General features: G+C 38.0%; 1 protein-coding gene and 1 pseudogene across 6 annotated transcripts in view; one reads left to right on the top strand and one right to left on the bottom strand.

The window, feature by feature from the left end:
* The window catches only part of NNT (nicotinamide nucleotide transhydrogenase), a 92,727-nt gene that overhangs the window by 18,585 nt on the left and 55,043 nt on the right, over positions 1 to 19,099 (top strand). For all 5 annotated transcript variants that reach the window (XM_032281240.1, XM_032281251.1, XM_032281258.1 and 2 more), the window contains 2 exons: positions 4,267 to 4,355; positions 8,752 to 8,939. In XM_032281240.1, coding sequence (XP_032137131.1) covers positions 4,267 to 4,355; positions 8,752 to 8,939 — 277 coding nt within the window. The remainder of the gene's footprint in view (positions 1 to 4,266; positions 4,356 to 8,751; positions 8,940 to 19,099) is intronic.
* On the bottom strand, positions 2,748 to 3,258 carry LOC116553787 (annotated as a pseudogene). The gene has a single exon (XR_004269910.1). The product of XR_004269910.1 is annotated as an alpha-actinin-4 pseudogene (transcript).

Genomic DNA, 19,099 nt, shown 5'->3' with positions numbered 1-19,099 from the left:
GTAGGGTATAGGTTTAAGTGGTGCTTCCTGCTCTTAAGTACTTTGTTATATAAGCCCAGAGTTCTCACACAAAATAAATCTCCTGGAAAAAAAGTGAAACAAAAGCTAATAGAGCTTTGAGAAATTATATTGTTTTGAATAACAGGCCAGGTTAAAAAAACGGCAAGCGGTTTAAGTGGAGGTCACAATACTTAGTAAGAAAGTGTGAGCAAACAACATAGACATGACATGTTAAATGACTAAATTTTGACTTCTTTCTCAGGATTATAAAAATATGTCTGGCACTCATAGTGACCAGAAGTTTGATGCTGTTCTTAAATTGACTGAATGCTTTGATGCACAAAATCTACTACTGATTTTGGTTATAATCTTTCTAGATATTTGTGGAAGTTGAGAGAAAAGCTGTGAATAAAAGAGATTAAAAAGTGAAACAAAAGACAAGAGACAAATAAAAGATTGCTAGCCTTTGAAAGGTGGAAAAGTGACTATCTTTACTGAAAATTTAAATTGCACCTTAAGGGACTTGGGTTACATGACAGAAATAGTTTTCTGAAATTGAAGGCACTGGTATAGCTCGTCAAGGTAGATTGCATAATATAGTCTTTTATTTGGATTTCCTTTAAACATGGAGGGTTCTTACCTATCTAGTACAAGTTTGTTCAGGCTGAAGCCTGTGGGCTGCATATGGCCCAGCATGGCTTTGAATGTGGCCCAATACAAATTTGTAATTTTCCGAAAACATTATGTGATTTTTGTTGCCATTTTATTTTTTTGACTCATCAGCAATTGTTGGTGTTAGCTAGTGTATTTTATACATGGCCTAAGACAATTCTTCCATTGTGGCTCAGAGAAGCCAAAAAGATTGGCCCCTGGCTTAGAATGAATGAAAATCAATCAGTTGAAGGCTTATGATATGCGAGGCATTGTTCTAGGATCTGGGGATATGGCATGAACAAGAAAAAAGTCCGTGCAGCACAAAACTTACACTCCAGTGGGGGTCATAGTGAGGAGACAAAAGATCAAATGAATACCTGAGATAATTTAATTTATTTATTTATTTATTTATTTATTTATTTATTTTTTTGAGACGGAGTTTCACTCTTGTTACCCAGGCTGGAGTGCAATGGCGCGATCTCGGCTCACCGCAACCTCCGTCTCCTGGGTTCAGGCAATTCTCCTGCCCCAGCCCCCTGAGTAGCTGGGATTACAGGCACGCGCCACCATGCCCAGCTAATTTTTTCTATTTTTAGTGGAGACGAGGTTTCACCATGTTGACCAGGATGGTCTCGATCTCTTGACCTAGTGATCCACCCGCCTCGGCCTCCCAAAGTGCTGGGATTACAGGCTTGAGCCACCGCGCCCGGCCAATTTAATTTATTTTTGACTTGGTTTTTTTGGAGGCAAGGTCTTACTCTGTTGATCAGGCTGATCTGTAACTCCTGAGCTCAAACAATCTTCCTGCCTCGGCCTCCCAAAATTTTGGGATTACAGGCATAAGCCACTTCACCTGGCCATGAGATAATTTCACACAGAAAAAAAAAGAACCAGATGATATGATCGTAATGGGCACAGGCTACTTTAGTAGGGTGTTGGAGAAGCTTCCTCCTTTGAGCTGAGATTTGAAGCATGGAAGAAGAAAACAGGTGTTTAAGGATTCCAAGCATTTGGGATTCCTGCATTTAGGTTCTGGAAAGATAAAGAAGACCATTGGTCTTGGAGTGTGGTGAACAAGATGAACAGTGATCTGAGATGATGTTGGAAAGGAAAGTCTAGGCTGGATCATGTGGAACCTGTCTTCTAGGTTGTGTTATAGACTTTGGATTCTCCTGCAGGTGGGGGAAATGTTTGGTTTAGGATTTAAAAAAATCATGTGGCTGTTATGTTGGAACAGCTAGTAGGGTGAAGGCAAGATCTGTCAGCAATTGGTTGTACCTGGGAAGGTGGTGGTACCAGAAATGTAGAGAAAGGGGATGGGATTTATTTGGATTAGGGGAGATCTTTGAGACTTAAAACCAGTAGTACTTGTTCATGGATTGGAAATGGAAATATGTGCAAAGGGAGGAGTTGATGAATTCCCTATTTTGGCTTAAACAATTGTGCATAGTTACTGCCTTTATTTAGATGGGGAAGGCCATGGGATGAGCAGGTTATATGAGTGAACACAAAAAATGTTCTGAAAGTTATTTCCTTTCTCCTGCCCTTTCCCATACAATTTCTTTCTTTCTTTCTTTTTTTTTTTTTTTAAGGTTTTTATTTTTTAATAGAGATGGGATCTCACTCTGTTGGCCAGGCTGGTCTTGAACTCCTAAATTCAAGGGATCCTCCTGTCTTGGCCTTCCAAAGTGCTGGGATCGTAGGCCTGAGCCACCTGTCTGGCCCGATACTATTTCTTGAGTATATAGCTGCAGTGTGCCAGTTAGCAGTAAGTGCTTTGGTTCGAGTCCCTTATTTAATGTACCAACAGTCTGAGAAGGCACTTTGTTATATTGCAGATGATAAGCAGCTTGCCCAAGATCACCCAGAACTAGTTAGTAACAGGGGCAGGATTTTGACCTAAGCTCTCTGACTCTTATTCTCTGTGTCTTTTTCTTTACTTCATTCTTTAGAGAGAAAAAGTAAATTTCTATGGTAAGATCTGCTGCTTTACTCTTGTGCAATTCTGTTTTTTAAACTATGGATTTCTTTGTTATGTCTTGATTCAGGATAACTTGGCTAAGTTCTGTCACTTTTACTTATTTTGTTTACTCTTTTCTTTTCTTACCTCCTTCCCTCTTTTTTTTTTTTTTTTTTTTTTAACAGAGTGGAGGAACAGGACTGTGGGGCTTCTGCGGACCTTCCAGGAGGCCGTGGGGGGTGTTTGGTCTGGGTCTCTGGAGCCTCACAGGTTGCTCTCGCCATACAGGGCGGTGGAGAAGGACATGTAGTCGAGGGCACCGGGCACGGCATCAGGGCCCTGGTAGGGCGCCATGTGGGCGATGCAGTACTCGGCCTGGTCGAGGGGCAGCTCTCTCCACAGCTCCTTGGCTGTGATGAAGTTCTTGTCCCCTGCCAAGACCTTAAAGGAGGTGATGACCTGGTCGGCTGTGTCCGTGTCAGTGGTCTCTCGAGACATGAAGTCGATGAAGGCTTCGAAGATCACAAGGCCGCTGTGGTTGGGGTCAACCAGGCTCATGATGCGGTTGAACTCGGCGTCACCCTGCCAGTCGTTCTCCACGTCGTAGCCCAGGCTGATGAGGCAGGCCTTGAACTCCTTGGGCCCCAAGCCTAGAGCCTGCTTATTCCCTCTGGTCACTCTTTGCACCCTTTCCTGTAGATATCCCCCTGTCCCCAAACACACCATCGTTATCAAGACCAGTTCACATGACCTCTGAGACACTGCCCAGAGCTCACTGGAGCACAGTCTGACTAGCCTAGTCTTTGTAAAGGCAGAGGAACATGTAGGCATGATGGGTGGGTGGGAATTTGTAAGCTTCACTGATTCTGTGGGTGGCATTTTTTTCTACAGGAACAAAGTATTGCCTTCAGTTGATTGTTTATGAGATATATAAAAGGACTTTGGGAAGGCCCATTCCAAACTGGAGACAATATTGTTCTTTTGTTTCTTAGAAGGGTGGGGGAGGAGACTCTTATTTCTGAGGAATTCTTTGGTTCTCTTGTTGCTGATCCTTCCATGATTAGGGACGTTAGTTACATTGCCTCAGACTTACATAGAGTTGCTCAAAATGGTTCAGAATTGTGGTTGCTCAATAGCTGTTCCTTTCAGAAGCATTTTGGCTCACAATAGATGTTGGGGTAGATGTTTCACCAGTGTTGTACCCATCTTTGAAATGTGTTTTGATGTTTGATGAACAAAGAAAAACCTTAGAATTTGATAGGGTAAAGGTAGGTATAATGCCACACTGGAACTTTTAGTAGAAGGAACTTTTAGACAGTGGGAAAGAATCTGTTAATCTTCAACATACATAATGCTGATCATGCATAGGTAGATTTTACATGGATATGCTGATTATTAGGCTGTTTTTAGTGAAGGTTTGTTGGCCTTTGCTAGCAGCTGTTTCTTTAATAAAATTTTAAGATCAGCGGCGGTTCAGTTAATAGTCTATTTACTCCATCCAGTTATTAAGGGCTGATCATCGTTATCACCATCAGCACTGCCATTTATTGATGCTAAACTTATACTAGACACCAATAATTGTTAGCAGATGATTTTTCAGTATGAGTTGATAATGAGCCTTAACACATAACTGGCTCTGTCTTCTTTTCTAGATTCTGATAGTTGGTGGTGGTGTTGCTGGGCTTGCTTCTGCAGGTGCAGCAAAATCGATGGGTGCAATTGTTAGAGGATTTGACACAAGGTGAGTGACTGATGTTAAGGTAAAAACATTTTGTTTCAGGGGCATATAATGCTTTACTTAAAATGTATGCTTTCCTTAAACTTCATAGATTGAAGTTGCACATTGCTGCTGGTCTATAAGCTCTTTCCACTGAAAAATGTTTCCACTTTTTAAAAGTTAACGCAAAGTGAAAATGTATTACTCAGTGAAAAAAAAAATTAAGGACCTAGCCTCAGTACAGCAGAAATAATTTTAAAAATCCCAAATAATCAAACTAACAACTCACAGCTCTGTTTTCTTGGGTGGATTGACAATGGGACCAGAATTCTCTCTAACCTGAGTTTCTAACGTGTTGCTTTACCATGTCCTATTTCTGTTCAGAATGCTTTTAGGCACTAGTTAGGGCATGTTTGAGATGTTTGTGAATCTGAAGAGAGTAAAATAGCAGGCTGAGTCAGGGGGATGCCCTACCTTGAATGGATAGAAGCAAATAAAGCTGACTGACACTTCACCTAACAACACATGCATTATTTATGCTTCCTGCGTTTGGTGTTAAGATACAGTTGCATATATTTTTCTGATAATTTTCAAGCCCGTGAGTGAAAGTGCTTGATTATGTACACTGTGTATTTCTCTAATGCTGACATATACACATTTTGTAGATTGTCTTTAAAGAGAAGTTTGATTAAAATTCTTCATTTCAAAAGACACTAGATACTGGATTTTATTAAATGTAGGTTGAGTACTGTTAATATGTGTTTTAATAATTTTTGAGGCTGAAAAATGTAGTTATTTATTATCGGCTGAGGGTACTGGAGGACTAATACTACTGTTAATCTTGAATTTTGATCAAAAAAGGAAAAAAAGCAACCATTCAAAGTTGGAAGAATGTGACTTTTCAGAGTAAAGAATGTTCCATAAAATGTGGTTAATAGTCTTTATCTGGAGTTAAAGTGATATACTGATAAAAAGCTGTCCTGTTGAAATGAGAAAATAAGGCGTTTCCTAAATAAGCAGGACACAAACCAAGGATAGAGAGAGTTAAGCATGCCATTGATCCTGTCATTTCATTTTTATTGTTTGTTGATGTGAAGTTTTCTCAAGACCGCCAAGCCCATAGAAAGCAGGTAGTTCAAGTTTTCATTGTAGTTGACAGTAGTATTAAAATGGAAATGCATGTGTTTGACCTAAAGGTAATTTGAAATTTGGTGGTGGGTGAACCACTGAGAATTTAGTATATTGATGTCATTTTTTAGGTTGTATACAGAATAGACAGCTAGAATATGGCTATTGCTTATATTAGAAAAATACAAAAACTCAATTTTTCTTTATAATTTATTAAGTTTGTTATACAGGTATCTCAAGTATACAATGAAGAAAGATGTGGCTGAAGTGATATAATACTTTTCTAAGAATTATAGCTCATTAGTTACTCTAGTCAGTATTTTGAGACAGGGTTGGTTTAATATGGTAAATATGAAATCCATATGTATTGGAAAACAGACTTGATTTTAATTCTTGTTGGAAGATTAAGTGGTATATATTTTCAGTTAAATATTCTAAAAACTTACGGACAGCTCGTTGCTCAATGATATTTAAATGATCTAATTTTTGAATTCTTTCAAAAAATAACTAGGAGATTCCCCTTTTAGCAATAGTGATTATCTTGCCTAATGCCTGTGTTACAAAGTTTAAATATATAAAAACCTTGCTTTCTTTCCTATCATAAAATAGTACATGATTATTCTTCCAATTCAGAAAAATATGAAAAAGCACAAAAACAGAAAATAAAATAGCTTAAAGTCCCACTGCCTAGAGATAACTTAGTTTTTTCATGTGTTACTTCTACACGTTAATTAAAAATGTAAATTTACTGTTCCATTTACCTTTCTTCATTTAACAGTAGATAATGAAGATCTTTCCTTACCTGCAAATGTTTTTAATGACTACAGAAGATTCCATCATATAGAAGTACAGTAGTTTATTTTACTAGTCCTCTATAAATGGACATTTTTTACTATATTTAAACAATACTCTGTAGGTCAACATACACGTAGAGACATACAGTAAGCCCTCTATCCAGGGGTTCTATTATCTGTGGATTCAACCAGATCAAAAATATTCAGAAAAAAGATTGTGTTTGTACTGAGCTAGAAACAAGTTTGTTTTTCTTGTCATTATTCCCTAAACAATATGGTATAACAGCTATTTACATAACGTTTACATTTATTAGGCATTATAAATAGCCTAGAGGTGACTTAAGCTGCTTGGGAAGATGTATGTAGGTGTGTGCAAATACTACACTGTCTTTTATAAGGAGCTTGATCATCCGTGGATTTTGATATCAGAGGGGTGTCCTGGAACAAATTCCCCATGGATACTGAGGGGTGACTGTATATCAGAGAACATACATTTCTGGAGATATCTCATTTTTCCTTAGATAAATTTTAAGGAAATATTGGAGTCAAAAGATATTCACATTATAATGTTAATATAGTATTTTTAAATGATGAAATTATTTTATGGGCAAAGATATAACAGCAGAGATTTAAAAATAGCTTATGTATCTAATGATACATATTAATTATAAAAAAATACAGTGAAACATAAGGAAGCAAATGAAAATAACTTTTATAATTCTATCAGCCAGATATAATTGCTGGTGATATTCTGGTATAATTTCTTCAGAGATTTATGTATATAACTTTTTTTTGAGATGGATTTTTCTCTTGTTGCCCAGGCTAGAGTATAACGGCATGATCTTGGCTCACTGCAACCTTTGCCTCCTGGGTTCAAGCGATTCTCCTGCCGCAGCCTCCCAAGTAGCTGGTATTACAGGCGTGTGCCACTGTACCTGGCTAATTTTGTATTTTTAGTAGAGATGGGGTTTCTCCATGTTGGTCAGGCTGGTCCTCCTGAACTCCTGACCTCAGGTGATCTGCCCACCTCAGCCTTCCAAAGTGCTGAGATTACAGGTATGAGCCACCATGCCCGGCTGTATATAACTTTTGAACAAAATTTGGATCATTTGATATACATATACATATGTATATATGTATACATACGTATATGACACACACATGTATATATATATATATATATATATATATACACACATACATACACATATAACATTTTGAATTCATCTTATTTCTTATTAATATTGGTAGACATTTCTGAAGCTTTTTAAAGAACTATATCCCTGTGGTTGCCACAAATGGAACACCAACTCAGATTGGCTTAAACCATAAGAAAATGTATTCTTTCTTCTAACTGAGAATCCAGGGGAAGGACTTCCTTTTCACATTACAGTTAGATGCTCCTCGGTGCTGTCAAGGACCAGTTTCTGTCACTCTTCTCTGTTGTCCTTGGCTTTGGCTTCCTCCTAAGGCTGATTCCACTGTGGTTGCAGCTTTACCTCCAGAGGCAATCTGGGCTACCAGATTCCTTGCTCAAGCCAGCAGAGAGAGAAACTCTTGCTCAACCATAGACTGTATGTCCTACCCTTTATGCACACTTTTGAACATGATGGTTGCTAGGGATTTATTGGCTCAGATCACTGTTTCCCAAACTTCCCTGATGACAAAGGAAGACCTACAGTTCTTGCTAAAAATAATATAGCATCTGGCCTGCCTGCTGGAGATTATAATTCAGTGGATCTGGGAAGGGGCCTGGGAATTTGAATTTTTAACAAGTACCTTGAGTGATTATTGTCATTAGAGGGTTTGGGATTTACCATAGTGGAATGGATATTGGTGAATTACACGCACTGTCCACCACAGAGCTGAGGTCTTTGTTGGCTCTGCTTTTCCAACCAGGAGACAGTACTTGGGTAGCATTTATTTACTTATTTAAAACTGAATTAGTTTTACATAATTTCAATGTGTTGGCTTTTCACATTTTACCCTTTACTATCATTTATAGGTTACTTTTTGCAAACATAATTTAACGAGGACAGGGTGGGGGGCAAAAAATTACATTAGAATAATTTTTTGTGGGAAAATTATCTAATAAGAACAAATTCAGAATATTTACAAGTGAAAAACCTCATCTTGAGTGATTTGAATGCTATCAAAACCTGATGTATATCAGATATCACATCATCGTCCACATTGGGGTCATAAGGAACACAGTTGGTTACTGGAGTTGGCAATTGTGAAATTGCTTTTGCAACTTAACTAAGTAGAAGTTGGAATTCTCAATAGTATTTTTGGTTTCAGAAAAGAATATTCTTGTAAAAATGTAACTTGCTTTTAGAAAAAAAATCAGAACAATTAAGTACGAAATCAAGGGACTCTTGACTTTTGAATATATAGTTTGTTGTTCTTAAAAATGTATATGTAAATGTAAATGATAATCTTGACTTCCTTATTAGGGCCTAAAATAACTATGCTTTCCACTTTAACAATCACCCTAGAGCTGCAGCTTTGGAACAGTTCAAGTCTCTGGGTGCTGAGCCCTTGGAGGTGGACTTGAAGGAGTCTGGTGAGGGACAAGGAGGATATGCAAAAGAGATGTCCAAAGAGTTCATTGAAGCTGAAATGAAACTCTTTGCTCAACAATGCAAGGAGGTAGACATCCTTATCAGCACAGCACTTATTCCAGGTATGCCATTAAGTAAATGGTTATTTTAAAAGCACTCTTACTCATTTTTTTTTTTTTAAATGAGAGTGAATAATTGCTTAACATTAGAATTTTCTTAAGGAAGGAACTAGTACTTTCTATTACAAAAGTACTAGAAAATGAGAAAACGTGACAAAAATCACAGTCATTAATAATTTTCTTCAACTATTTTTTCTGTGAATTTTTAATTTTTTTTTGAGGTGGAGTCTCACTCTTATTGCCCAGGCTGGAGTGCAGTGGCACGATCTTGGCTCACTGCAACCTGTGCCTCCTGGATTCAAGCGATTCACCTGTCTCAGCCTCCCAAATAGCTGGGATTACAGGCACCCACCACCACGCCTGGCTAATTTTTGTATTTTTAGTAGAGTTGGGGTTTTGCCATGTTGGCCAGGCTGGTCTCGAATTCCTGACCTCAGGTGATCCACCCGCCTTGGCTTCCCAAAGTGCTGGAATTACAGGCATGAGCCACTGCTCCCAGCACTTCTGTGAATTTTAATATAACTTCATAGATTACTGTATGTACAATATTTTTTATGAAGAATAAAATACCATTTATTTTGAAAAGATTATTATTTTCTGTTCAATTTTCTTTTATTTCAATAGCTTTTGGGGAGCAGGTGGTGTTTGGCTGCATGGAAAAGTTCTTCAGTGGTGATTTCTGAGATTTTGGTGTACCCGCCACCTGAGCAGTGTACACTGTGCCTAATGTATAGTATTTTATCCCTCACCCTCCTTCCACCCTTAACCCCTGAGTCTCCAAAGACCATTATATCATTCTTATGTCTTTGTGTCCTCATAGCTTTCTTCCACTTTTAACAATGCTTGGTTTTTCATTCCTGAGTTATTTCGCTTAGAATAATGGTTTCCAACTCCATTCAGGTTGCTGTGAATGCTATTATTTTCTTCTTTTTTATGGCTAAGTAGTATTCCATGGTGTGTGTGTGTGTGTGTGTGTGTGTGTGTGTGTGTTTATCCACTTGTTGGTTGATGGGCATTTAGGCTGGTTTCATATTTTTGCAATTGCGAATTGTGTGATATAAACATGTATATGCAAGTGTCTTTTTAATATAAAGACTTATTTTCTTCTGAGTATATACCCAGTAGTGAGATTGGTGAATCAAATGGTAGTTCTACTTTAGTTCTTTAAGGAATCTCCAATACTGTTTTCCATAGTGATTGTACTAGTTTACATTCCTACCAGCAGTGTAAAAATGTTCTCTTTTCACTACATCCATGCCAACATCTGTTATTTTTTGAGTTTTAAATTACGGCCATTCTTGCAGGAGTAAGGTGGTATCTCATTGTGGTTTTGATTTGCAATTTCATGATAATTAGTGACGCTGAGCATTTTTTTCATATGTTCATTGGCCATTTGTATATCTTCTTTTGAGAATTGTCCATCCATGTCCTTTGTCCACTTTTTGATGGGATGATTTATTCTTTTCTTGCTGATTTGTTTGAATTCCTTATAGATTCTGGATATCAGTCATTTGTTAGATGCATAGCTTGTGAAAATTTTCTCCCATCAGTGGGTTGTCTGTTTGATTATTTCTTTTGCTGTACAGAAGCTTTTTAGTTTAACTAAGTGACATCTATTTATCTTGGCTTTTGTTGCATTTGCTTTTGGGTTCTTGGTCATGAACTCTTTGCCCAAGCCAGTGTTTAAAAGAGTTTTTCCAATGTTACATTCTAGAATTTTTATGGTTTCAGGTCTTAGACTTAAGTCTTTAAGGATCCATCTTTGAGTTGAGTTTTGTGTAAGGTGAGGGGTGAGGATCCAGCTTCATTCTTCTGCATGTGGCTTGCCAATTATCCCAGTACCATTTGTTGATGTATGTACAATGTTATATTCATAAGCAGTTTCCTTTGCTCAGACCCTTGATAAATTGATTGTTAATTTATTTACATTTTCTTTGTTAGATACTACCTTCTCCTTGTTGGAAATTCAAACAGTAGTAATAAATAAGAAAAAAATATAGATCATCTGAAGTTCTACTAAAGAGATGACTGTTAACTAATATTTTGATCATTTTTTCCATATATGTGAGAGACAGATGGGGATTTTGTATGTATATGTATTAATAGAATTTTCAGTGTATATTTTTTACTTATGGAAATGACCCTTTGTTAGTTTTAAATTATTTCTTTTGACATGTTTTCAGCCAAATTGTGAGCTCTTTGATGGTAGGAATTACTTTCTAGTACCTTTACGAATCTCCTTCTAAATAGTATTTTGTACTCAGTGCATGACTGATGTCAAACCGCAAGCATTTATTAATCAGTAAGCAGTAGCTTGGTCTAGCAAGATTTGGGAGTGAAGAAACTCTCCACCTTTTATAGTCTTACCTCTTCTCTTCACCTATCCTTTCCTTTTGTTAATTGAATAATGAATACCATGTTGACTCTAATTTTTTCCTTTCTGAAAGAAAGTGGGCCATATAATGACAGCTTAAAGGGTTCGTGGTTGCTTATGTTAGATCCTAGTGAAGGAGCCTCACTTGCTCTGAGGTACTGTGGATAATTAGAATTTGCTTTGTCATGAGGCTATGAAAGAGGAGAAACTCTCCTCTGGCACCTGCCCTGACAACAAAAAGTCTGGCTAATATAAACCCAAGGACAAAGAATTGATTGGCATCAGACCTGTGAGCTTGTGAGGGAAAACAAGCCTCCCAAGTGTGTTTTTCTTTTTCTTTCTGTCCTCTGTTAACCCAGGTGATAGGTGAGCTGGTCTCTCCAAATACCCGCATCCCACCAGGGCTGCTAGATGAGGCAGACAGGCAGGAGGGTGATATGGGTGTCTCAGGAGGGCTCAGCCAATGGGAGCATCTGTAATGTAGAAATGAGGCCTGAGGTTGATTCCTGGAGGTGCCTGCAGATCAGACAAGCCATGGATCCAGGATAGTGTTTTTGAAATCTGTCGGTGAAGACAGAACTCATGCACAAGCAGTGTCAGGAGAGCACTTCAAGATTCAGCCTTTCCTTATGTGGCAGTGGCTCCTGGCTCAGCTGTTTCACAGGTGGCTCTGAGGAAGAAATGGAGTGACCTATGCTGCAGCCACCATCTGACCTCTGAGAGGCAGCCGTGCATTGGGGAGAAGTTATGAGAGGATTAGATGTAACAAGTGGCCAGTAGAGGGTGCTAAAACATTTACTCATGGAGTAAGCCATGTGGATAGGAAGCTAGTTTTAGTCAACTCATACTGCAAAGAACTAGGGATAATTTGAACAGAGTATATAGATTTATTATTGATTACAAAGCTAGATGTAGGTGATAGTACTCAAGATTTATTTTATAAAAACATAACGACTTTCAGGGCCTTCCCCTCTCCCCATAATATTTTAGTTTTTATAAGGAGCTTATAGTCAGTATACTTTAGTAAAAGGTCAGACTTCAATCTTGAAGACTAGTTGAACAAATTTTATTATTTTGTTCCACTAAACCTTCCTTGTTTACTGAAGCCACGATCTTCACATTAAACTTTCAGAAAGTTCTTGAACAGTACCTCAGCTCGCCCTCAAGGGCCTTTACTTTCTTTTGGGGAAAAAAAAAAAAGTTAAATTAGAATATTATACAGAAAAAGGTGATTTTTCTAAAGATCTTTCCTATCTCTGGGGCACTGAAAATGGAAAGCACGAGCATTTAACAAAAATGACTGAAAGAGTACATAAAGATATAAATGCCCTTTGGAAAACAATGATGTCCTTGTGATTATACCTTTACTGGTTTATGTCCTGAGCCTTTGCCTGGGTCCCCTGATGGTGTATCTGACTCTTGAATGACTCTTGGAGCAGAAATTGTTCTGCAGTTTTCCTTGAGTGGATTCAAAGGGGATTTAGTCAAATGTCAGAAATTCTCTAAGCTAAGATTTATAGATTGAGATCCCTGGAAGGCTGGACTGAAGACCTGGATGGATAAGAATGTTGAGAGGCACACACAGGTAAGTAGTTTCAGGGAGCAACTTCACGGAGTTGGTACATTTTTATTGTCCTAGGTATACATCACTTGGTGGGCTTGAAAAAACAATGACCTTGACTTATATAGGTTGTATACGGAATGAGATAGTTCTATAGTTAGGTAGTTGTTATGCCTGATATCTTACATCATCATCTCACCCCCCTATTGGGTCGAGCGATGGGTTAAAGGTGAGAATTTCACTGAATGCAGGTAACTTGAGGATGGGGCCAAGTTGACAGTCCCGCTTTGTGGTGCTGTGTACACAATGGAAAGCTCTCTGCTTTCCTGTCCAGCTCCTTGACCTTTGGGGCTACCATTAGGCAGCCCTGCTCTCCAGTAATGTTCAGGCTGTGCTCATAATCTTTCCTGCTAAGCCTTTTGAGACACAATATTTTTTAGCATCCCTAATGATCTGAAACCCTTTTAGAGAGACTTGTCATAGACATAGAATAATAATCAGGAAGGGATGTAATCAGGCTGAAAATCTGATAAGTAGTTAGGGAGGGGAATATGGTGTGGGGTGAGAAGGAATCATGGTATCTTTGCACTGACTGTGTCTTGGGCAAATTTCACCTAAGTTCCGATGAGAGTGAAGAGAGCTATGGAGCACATGCTAAGTTTAACCTGACAGAAACCACATTTTCCTTTTAAAATCTTTCTTGATGACCACTTAATTAAAAAATCATGAGCATCTTAAAGTCCTGTAGCTTCCCAGCTCTCCCTTTTCTCACCTCAGGTCTAGCCCTCGTTAATTTAGGGGAACCATAGCTACTCTAAGGCCTGAGTTTTTGTTTAGCAATGATGACAGTAGCTTGGACGACTTGGGTTCCTAGCATCTTTAGATGAAGCAAGCCATATAAATTGATCAGAGTTGGATCATAGTCTCCCACTCCTCAATTACCTGTGCTATGACGTTTGCATTCCTTGGAGGTATTTCTTGGCTTTCATTTTCTAGTCCTGATTTAGCTTTTGTGTCTCATGTTAAACTAATGTCTTGCTTTCTTGGCCTGATTTCAGCCATGTTGACTGCTATTAATCTCCTCAAGTGGGCCAAGATATTTTTATGGCTTTGCACATATTGCTCCTTCTCTTTGGAATGCTATCCTTGTCCTTCTCTGCTTTTTGAAATTGTACTCAATTTAATTACTACATCCACTGTAGTTTCTATTGCCTCCTGCTCAGCAGTAGTTTTCTTTTTTCTGCACTCAGAGCACTTTGCTTGTGCTTCCTATTACAGCAGTACTTAGTCCCATCACTCCTCAGTTATCTTGTGTCCCTGTGAATGTAGCAGGAGTCTTTGATTTATGCCAGTGCTTGGCATAGTGCTTTGTACATATAGTGCTTTGTACATAGTGCTTTGGTTTAGCAAATGTTGCTGAACTAATAATTCTGAACTAATAATTCTGGATCCTTCCTTAGGTCTTGGTTGGTACGGTTCCTTTCATTTTTTCAGTGCTGTCCACCAATTCTGATAGAACACTGTTGGTTCACTTTTGGATAGGAACATTGCAGAGGCTGATTTAATCCTGGCAACTTAACATTTTTAAATTATTCAAAACTGGGACACATGCCCAGTCTGCAGTTTGAGGTGGTTGGCTAGCTGGACCTCTCAGGAGCTAGAATTAGGAAGTAGTGGAAGGGCTGTTTAGGAATTAGAAAGTGTCCTATCAGAGAGGAAGGAGTATATTCATTGCTTGATAGTAAACTAAAATACCTTACACCTTATGTACTTGTGTCTTTTTTTAGGCACAATCCAGATTAGGGTGGCAATGCTTTTTTTTTTTTTTTTTTAAATCTATACTTGTTAGGATCTATAAAATATATCCCTTAAAGGGTGTGGACTTTTGTGGTCATTTTTCACGTCCCTGGAGAATTGGGTGGGAGGTGTTTTCCTCTAACAAGGTCCTGACATATATGGAATCTGAGATGTTGCAGTCTCCTGGAATATCAACATTTGTTCTCCATTCGTCTTGTTGAATTTAGCTTTCATATGGAGTGGAAATATAGTGCAAAAGAATGACTTTCGATGGTAATTGTTCAAACTTGCGTGTTCAGGCAAGGGAAAAATTGATACAAGAATAATTGATACTCTCCAGTTGTGTAAATCCACAAAGAAAGTATTGTTTTGATGACTATCTGAAGTTTTTCCCAAAAGTAAGGATTTATTATTCTTTCTCTTATTCTGTATGCATTATGATCTTAAAGAACAAAACTGTCTGCTAAATCAGTGATTCCCAACTCTTTTGGCATTACATTACTTTTTTTTTTTTTGCTATCTGATTCATGTTCTGTAATTCCCTCTCTTCAATGTATTTTGTGATTATATAGACTTTTGTAATATTGTTCTATACAGTTTCATTTGTTTTGAGAATATTGAAGACATTTTGAAGAACAGAGAGAAACTTAAGTGTTGCAACATCAACGGTTGGTAACCACAGGCTGCCTATACACCTCTTCATAGCTTTCAGTAAAGACAGAACATCTTGTCATCAAGTGGAGGATGCGAAAACTGTGACATTTTCCATTGTCATTTATCAGTCTTGATTTCTTAGGGTGTATTTGAGGATACTTTGTGAGCGATTGGGCCAAATTTAACAAATGTTCTGTTAGGAAAATTTATGACATGGTTATACTTTGGCTTGGTTTGTTATTTCTCCAGAAGTGTGTTGCAATGTTGGTATGCATTATGCTGTCCTTCCTGGCTTTCCCTGGGTTGTAAAGGACTGGGAGGCTGAGGCTCCTTCTGGCAAAGCAGCACAAATAGCATGACTGCTAATGTGCTAGTACTTCCCTACCATACACCTATCCGTATCTCTTTCCTTCCATTTTCCCTATTCAGTATTAGTTAGGGTGGTCTAGCCCTGAATCTATGATTTTTGCTGTAACAGATTAATCCAACAATGTATAATGACTTTGATGTTACAGAAATTTACATCTTGCTTAGTAATAGTAGGTTCACACATTGGTGGACATCTCTTTTTCATATGGTCATCTGGGGATTCAGGTTATGACAGCATTGCCATCATCATTATGAGGCTATGAAGGTTGCTCTGGCGCTCTCTCTATTTCAGCCAGCTAGGGAGAAAGGGGGATGGAGGAGTGTGGATGAAAGGCCAGGAAGTGGCACACATCACTCCTGCTTTGCATTCTTTTGCTAAGACTTAGTCATGTGGCCAAACCTAACTACTAAGGAAGCTGATAATTGTCTAGCTCTGTGCCCAGGAATAAGAGAACTTAGTATTAGTGTGCTAGGGCTGTGATAACAAAATACCACAGACCTAGTGCCTTAACCAACAGAAATTTATTTTCCCACAGTTCTGAGGATAGAAGTTTAAGGTTAGTGTGTCAGTGGGTTTAGTTTTTCTGAGCCTCTCTGCTTGGCTTGTGGATGGCTGCCCTTTTGCTGTGTCCTCACATGGTTTTTCCTCTGTGTGTGTACATTCCTGGTTTCTTTTTTTAATGCTTCAATTTTTTCTTCTTTTAAGGACACCAGTTAGATTGGCCTAGGGCCCATCCTAATAGGCTCATTTTAACTTAATCACCTCTTTAAAGGCCCTGTCTCCAAGTACAGCCATATTCTGAGGTACTGGGGGGTTAGGGCTTCAACATAGAAATTTTGCAGTGGACACAATTCAGCCCATAACAAATATAGATTTTTGTGCACAGCTAACAGCCTCTTTTCTCTTTCCTGATTTGTAATTTTAATTAATGTTTAATCTGTTCATTGGAAATCAGAGGAAGGGTCATAGATTTAGAGCCAGATGGAGTAGATTCAAATTCTGGTTCTACTGTTTAACAGCTGATTTGTTTCTCTGAACATCAGATTCCTTATCTCTGAACTGTGGATAAAAATTTCTACATTGTAGAGTTGTTTTGAAGAATACATGAAGAAAAAACCCAGTGCAGGGCTGGGCATAGAAAACATTACTGTAATTCTTTCTTCCATTGGTGATGCCTTGTCTTATGGATGGTACTCAGGACTACAAATCTTATTGACTTTTGCAATTAAAGTCCAGACATTCTCAAGGATTATGTGGAACATTGAAGATGGTCCCTCATGAATCTTCCCATAAAGTTACATAATCAATATTTATTAGATGGCAATGTGGCATGGGCTTCCCTGGAGAGAAACATAAGTTAATTGTTTTTTGTCTGAATTTTCTGAAGATATCCATTTTATTAAGACTCTTTTCCCAGTTAACCTCATTCTGATCTAAGTTGAAAAACATGAGAAAGAAAATAAACAGCACTATTTCTATTTTTTTAAAACACTTTTAAACTCTTCTGTATTAACAAAATAACAAAATCAGAATGTGTGATACAATTTTTTTGCTTCATTTTTTTAAATGATTTTGGTAGCTAATGTACATCTATACATATCTTGGAGAGAATTCAAAGAATGCTATAGTTTCTATGAGAATATTATATATTGCCTTATTTATGCTACCATTTAAGTTTGGATAATTGTAGCCTATGAAACCACGGTAGAATCTTGACTAATTTTGCTTTTTATTTATACAGAATTTTGTAGCTGTGAGACGTAAATTATTAAGTTAATCCTTTCAAAATTTTTATAAATATGTTCTTTAATTATGACATAAAAGCTTGTTTTTAGGTTTTTTCTTTAAATAGGTCTTCAGGGATTTCTCTAATCTGCTAAAATATGCTGTTGACTAATCATGTTTCCTAAGTATTACATTTAGAAATATCTCTAGGCATCCAGTTTGTAAAAGCCAACTATTTGCCAGCCTGACTTTCTGTGTGGTTCCTTATACAAATAATTATGCAGACAAAGTTCTCCTGTAGTTCTAGACATAAAGCTCACATATAAAGTACTCTGCTTGACTATTTAAGCTTGGGCCAGAATCTCTTTAGGTTCATGAACACAGCTTTCATATCTATGATAAATAGAGTGGAGGGGTTGCCCTATGTACTATGGAGCCAGCTAAATCAGAGACTTGTTGGATAATGGATCAGTAAATTAGATGTTCAGCACTTCCCTGCCACATTCTATTTTTTACATAATCAATTATCTCTTATTCTCCTATGCATAATATATGTATGAAAACCCTTTTGTCCTTGTCTGTAACATTTTAAAAGCTTAAGACAGTATTTTAACCCCATCGGTGATTTTGAAATGTTAAAAGAGCTTTTGGTATGGATCTGTTAGGATACCTTTAGCTGCCAGAAAGAGAAATTCTAATACATCCTGCCTTAAGGTAGGTGATTTCATGGGTTCTGTTAACGGAACAAAGTCCAGTTATAGCTGTGAATAGGTGTGGGCTGGGACACCCTGACTGTGCTCCTTCTCATTCTCTGCTTTGCTCTCCTCTCTGAGTTGGCTTCATCCTCAGTACTACACAGAAGGCAGCAATGATTTCAGGTTCCAGTGTGTACAACACGTTATCTAGAGGACAAGGCTGGCCAGTGCTGATGGCTCCCTCTTGAAGAGCAAGGAAACTTCTTTTTCAGAAATTTTTAGCAAATTTTCCCTCATTTTTATTAACCTTGATTGGTTTATGACCATTTCTGAACCAATCCTTGTAGGTAGGGCAATGAGATGCACCTTGGCTTCCACCTGGATTTCTGAACCAGTCACTAATAAGGTGATAAGATTGCCCTTAGGTCTTCCAAGTCTGCCTCTGGAGCAGTGATATGATTTGGCTGTACCCCCACCAAAATCTCATCTTGAATTATAGTTTCCATAATCCCCACATATCATGAGAAGGACCAGGTGGTGATAACTGAATCATGGCGACAGTTTCCCCCATCTTGTTCTTGTGATAGCGAGCCAGATCTCATAAGATCTGATGGTTTTATAAGGGGCTTCCCCCTTCAAGGGGCACTCATTTCTCTCTCCTTCCGCCATGTGAAGAAGGACGTATTTGCTTCCCTTTCTGCCATGATTGTAAGGTTTCTGAAGCTTCCCCAGCCTTGTGGAACTGTGAGTCAATTAAAGCCTTTTCATTTATAAATTACTCAGTCTTGGGCTGTTCTTTATAGCAGCATGAGATCAGACTAATTCAAGTGGTTTCTGAGGTCATGTCTCCTGAAGCTTGTGGACTGGGTAGATAAATGGAAATCAGTGTAGTGACAAAAGGAGGAAATAGATACTGAGTAGATACTAACAATACTCTGTAACATTATGTTGTTACAATGAAGCTTCTTACTGTGTAAATGGTAAAGT

The sequence above is a fragment of the Sapajus apella genome, unplaced genomic scaffold (genome assembly GCF_009761245.1).
Source record: "Sapajus apella isolate SASKATOON/1434 unplaced genomic scaffold, GSC_monkey_1.0 scaffold1, whole genome shotgun sequence".
In the NCBI taxonomy this organism is placed as follows: Eukaryota; Metazoa; Chordata; class Mammalia; order Primates; family Cebidae; genus Sapajus; species Sapajus apella.
This window is presented reverse-complemented; position numbering and strand designations above follow the sequence as displayed.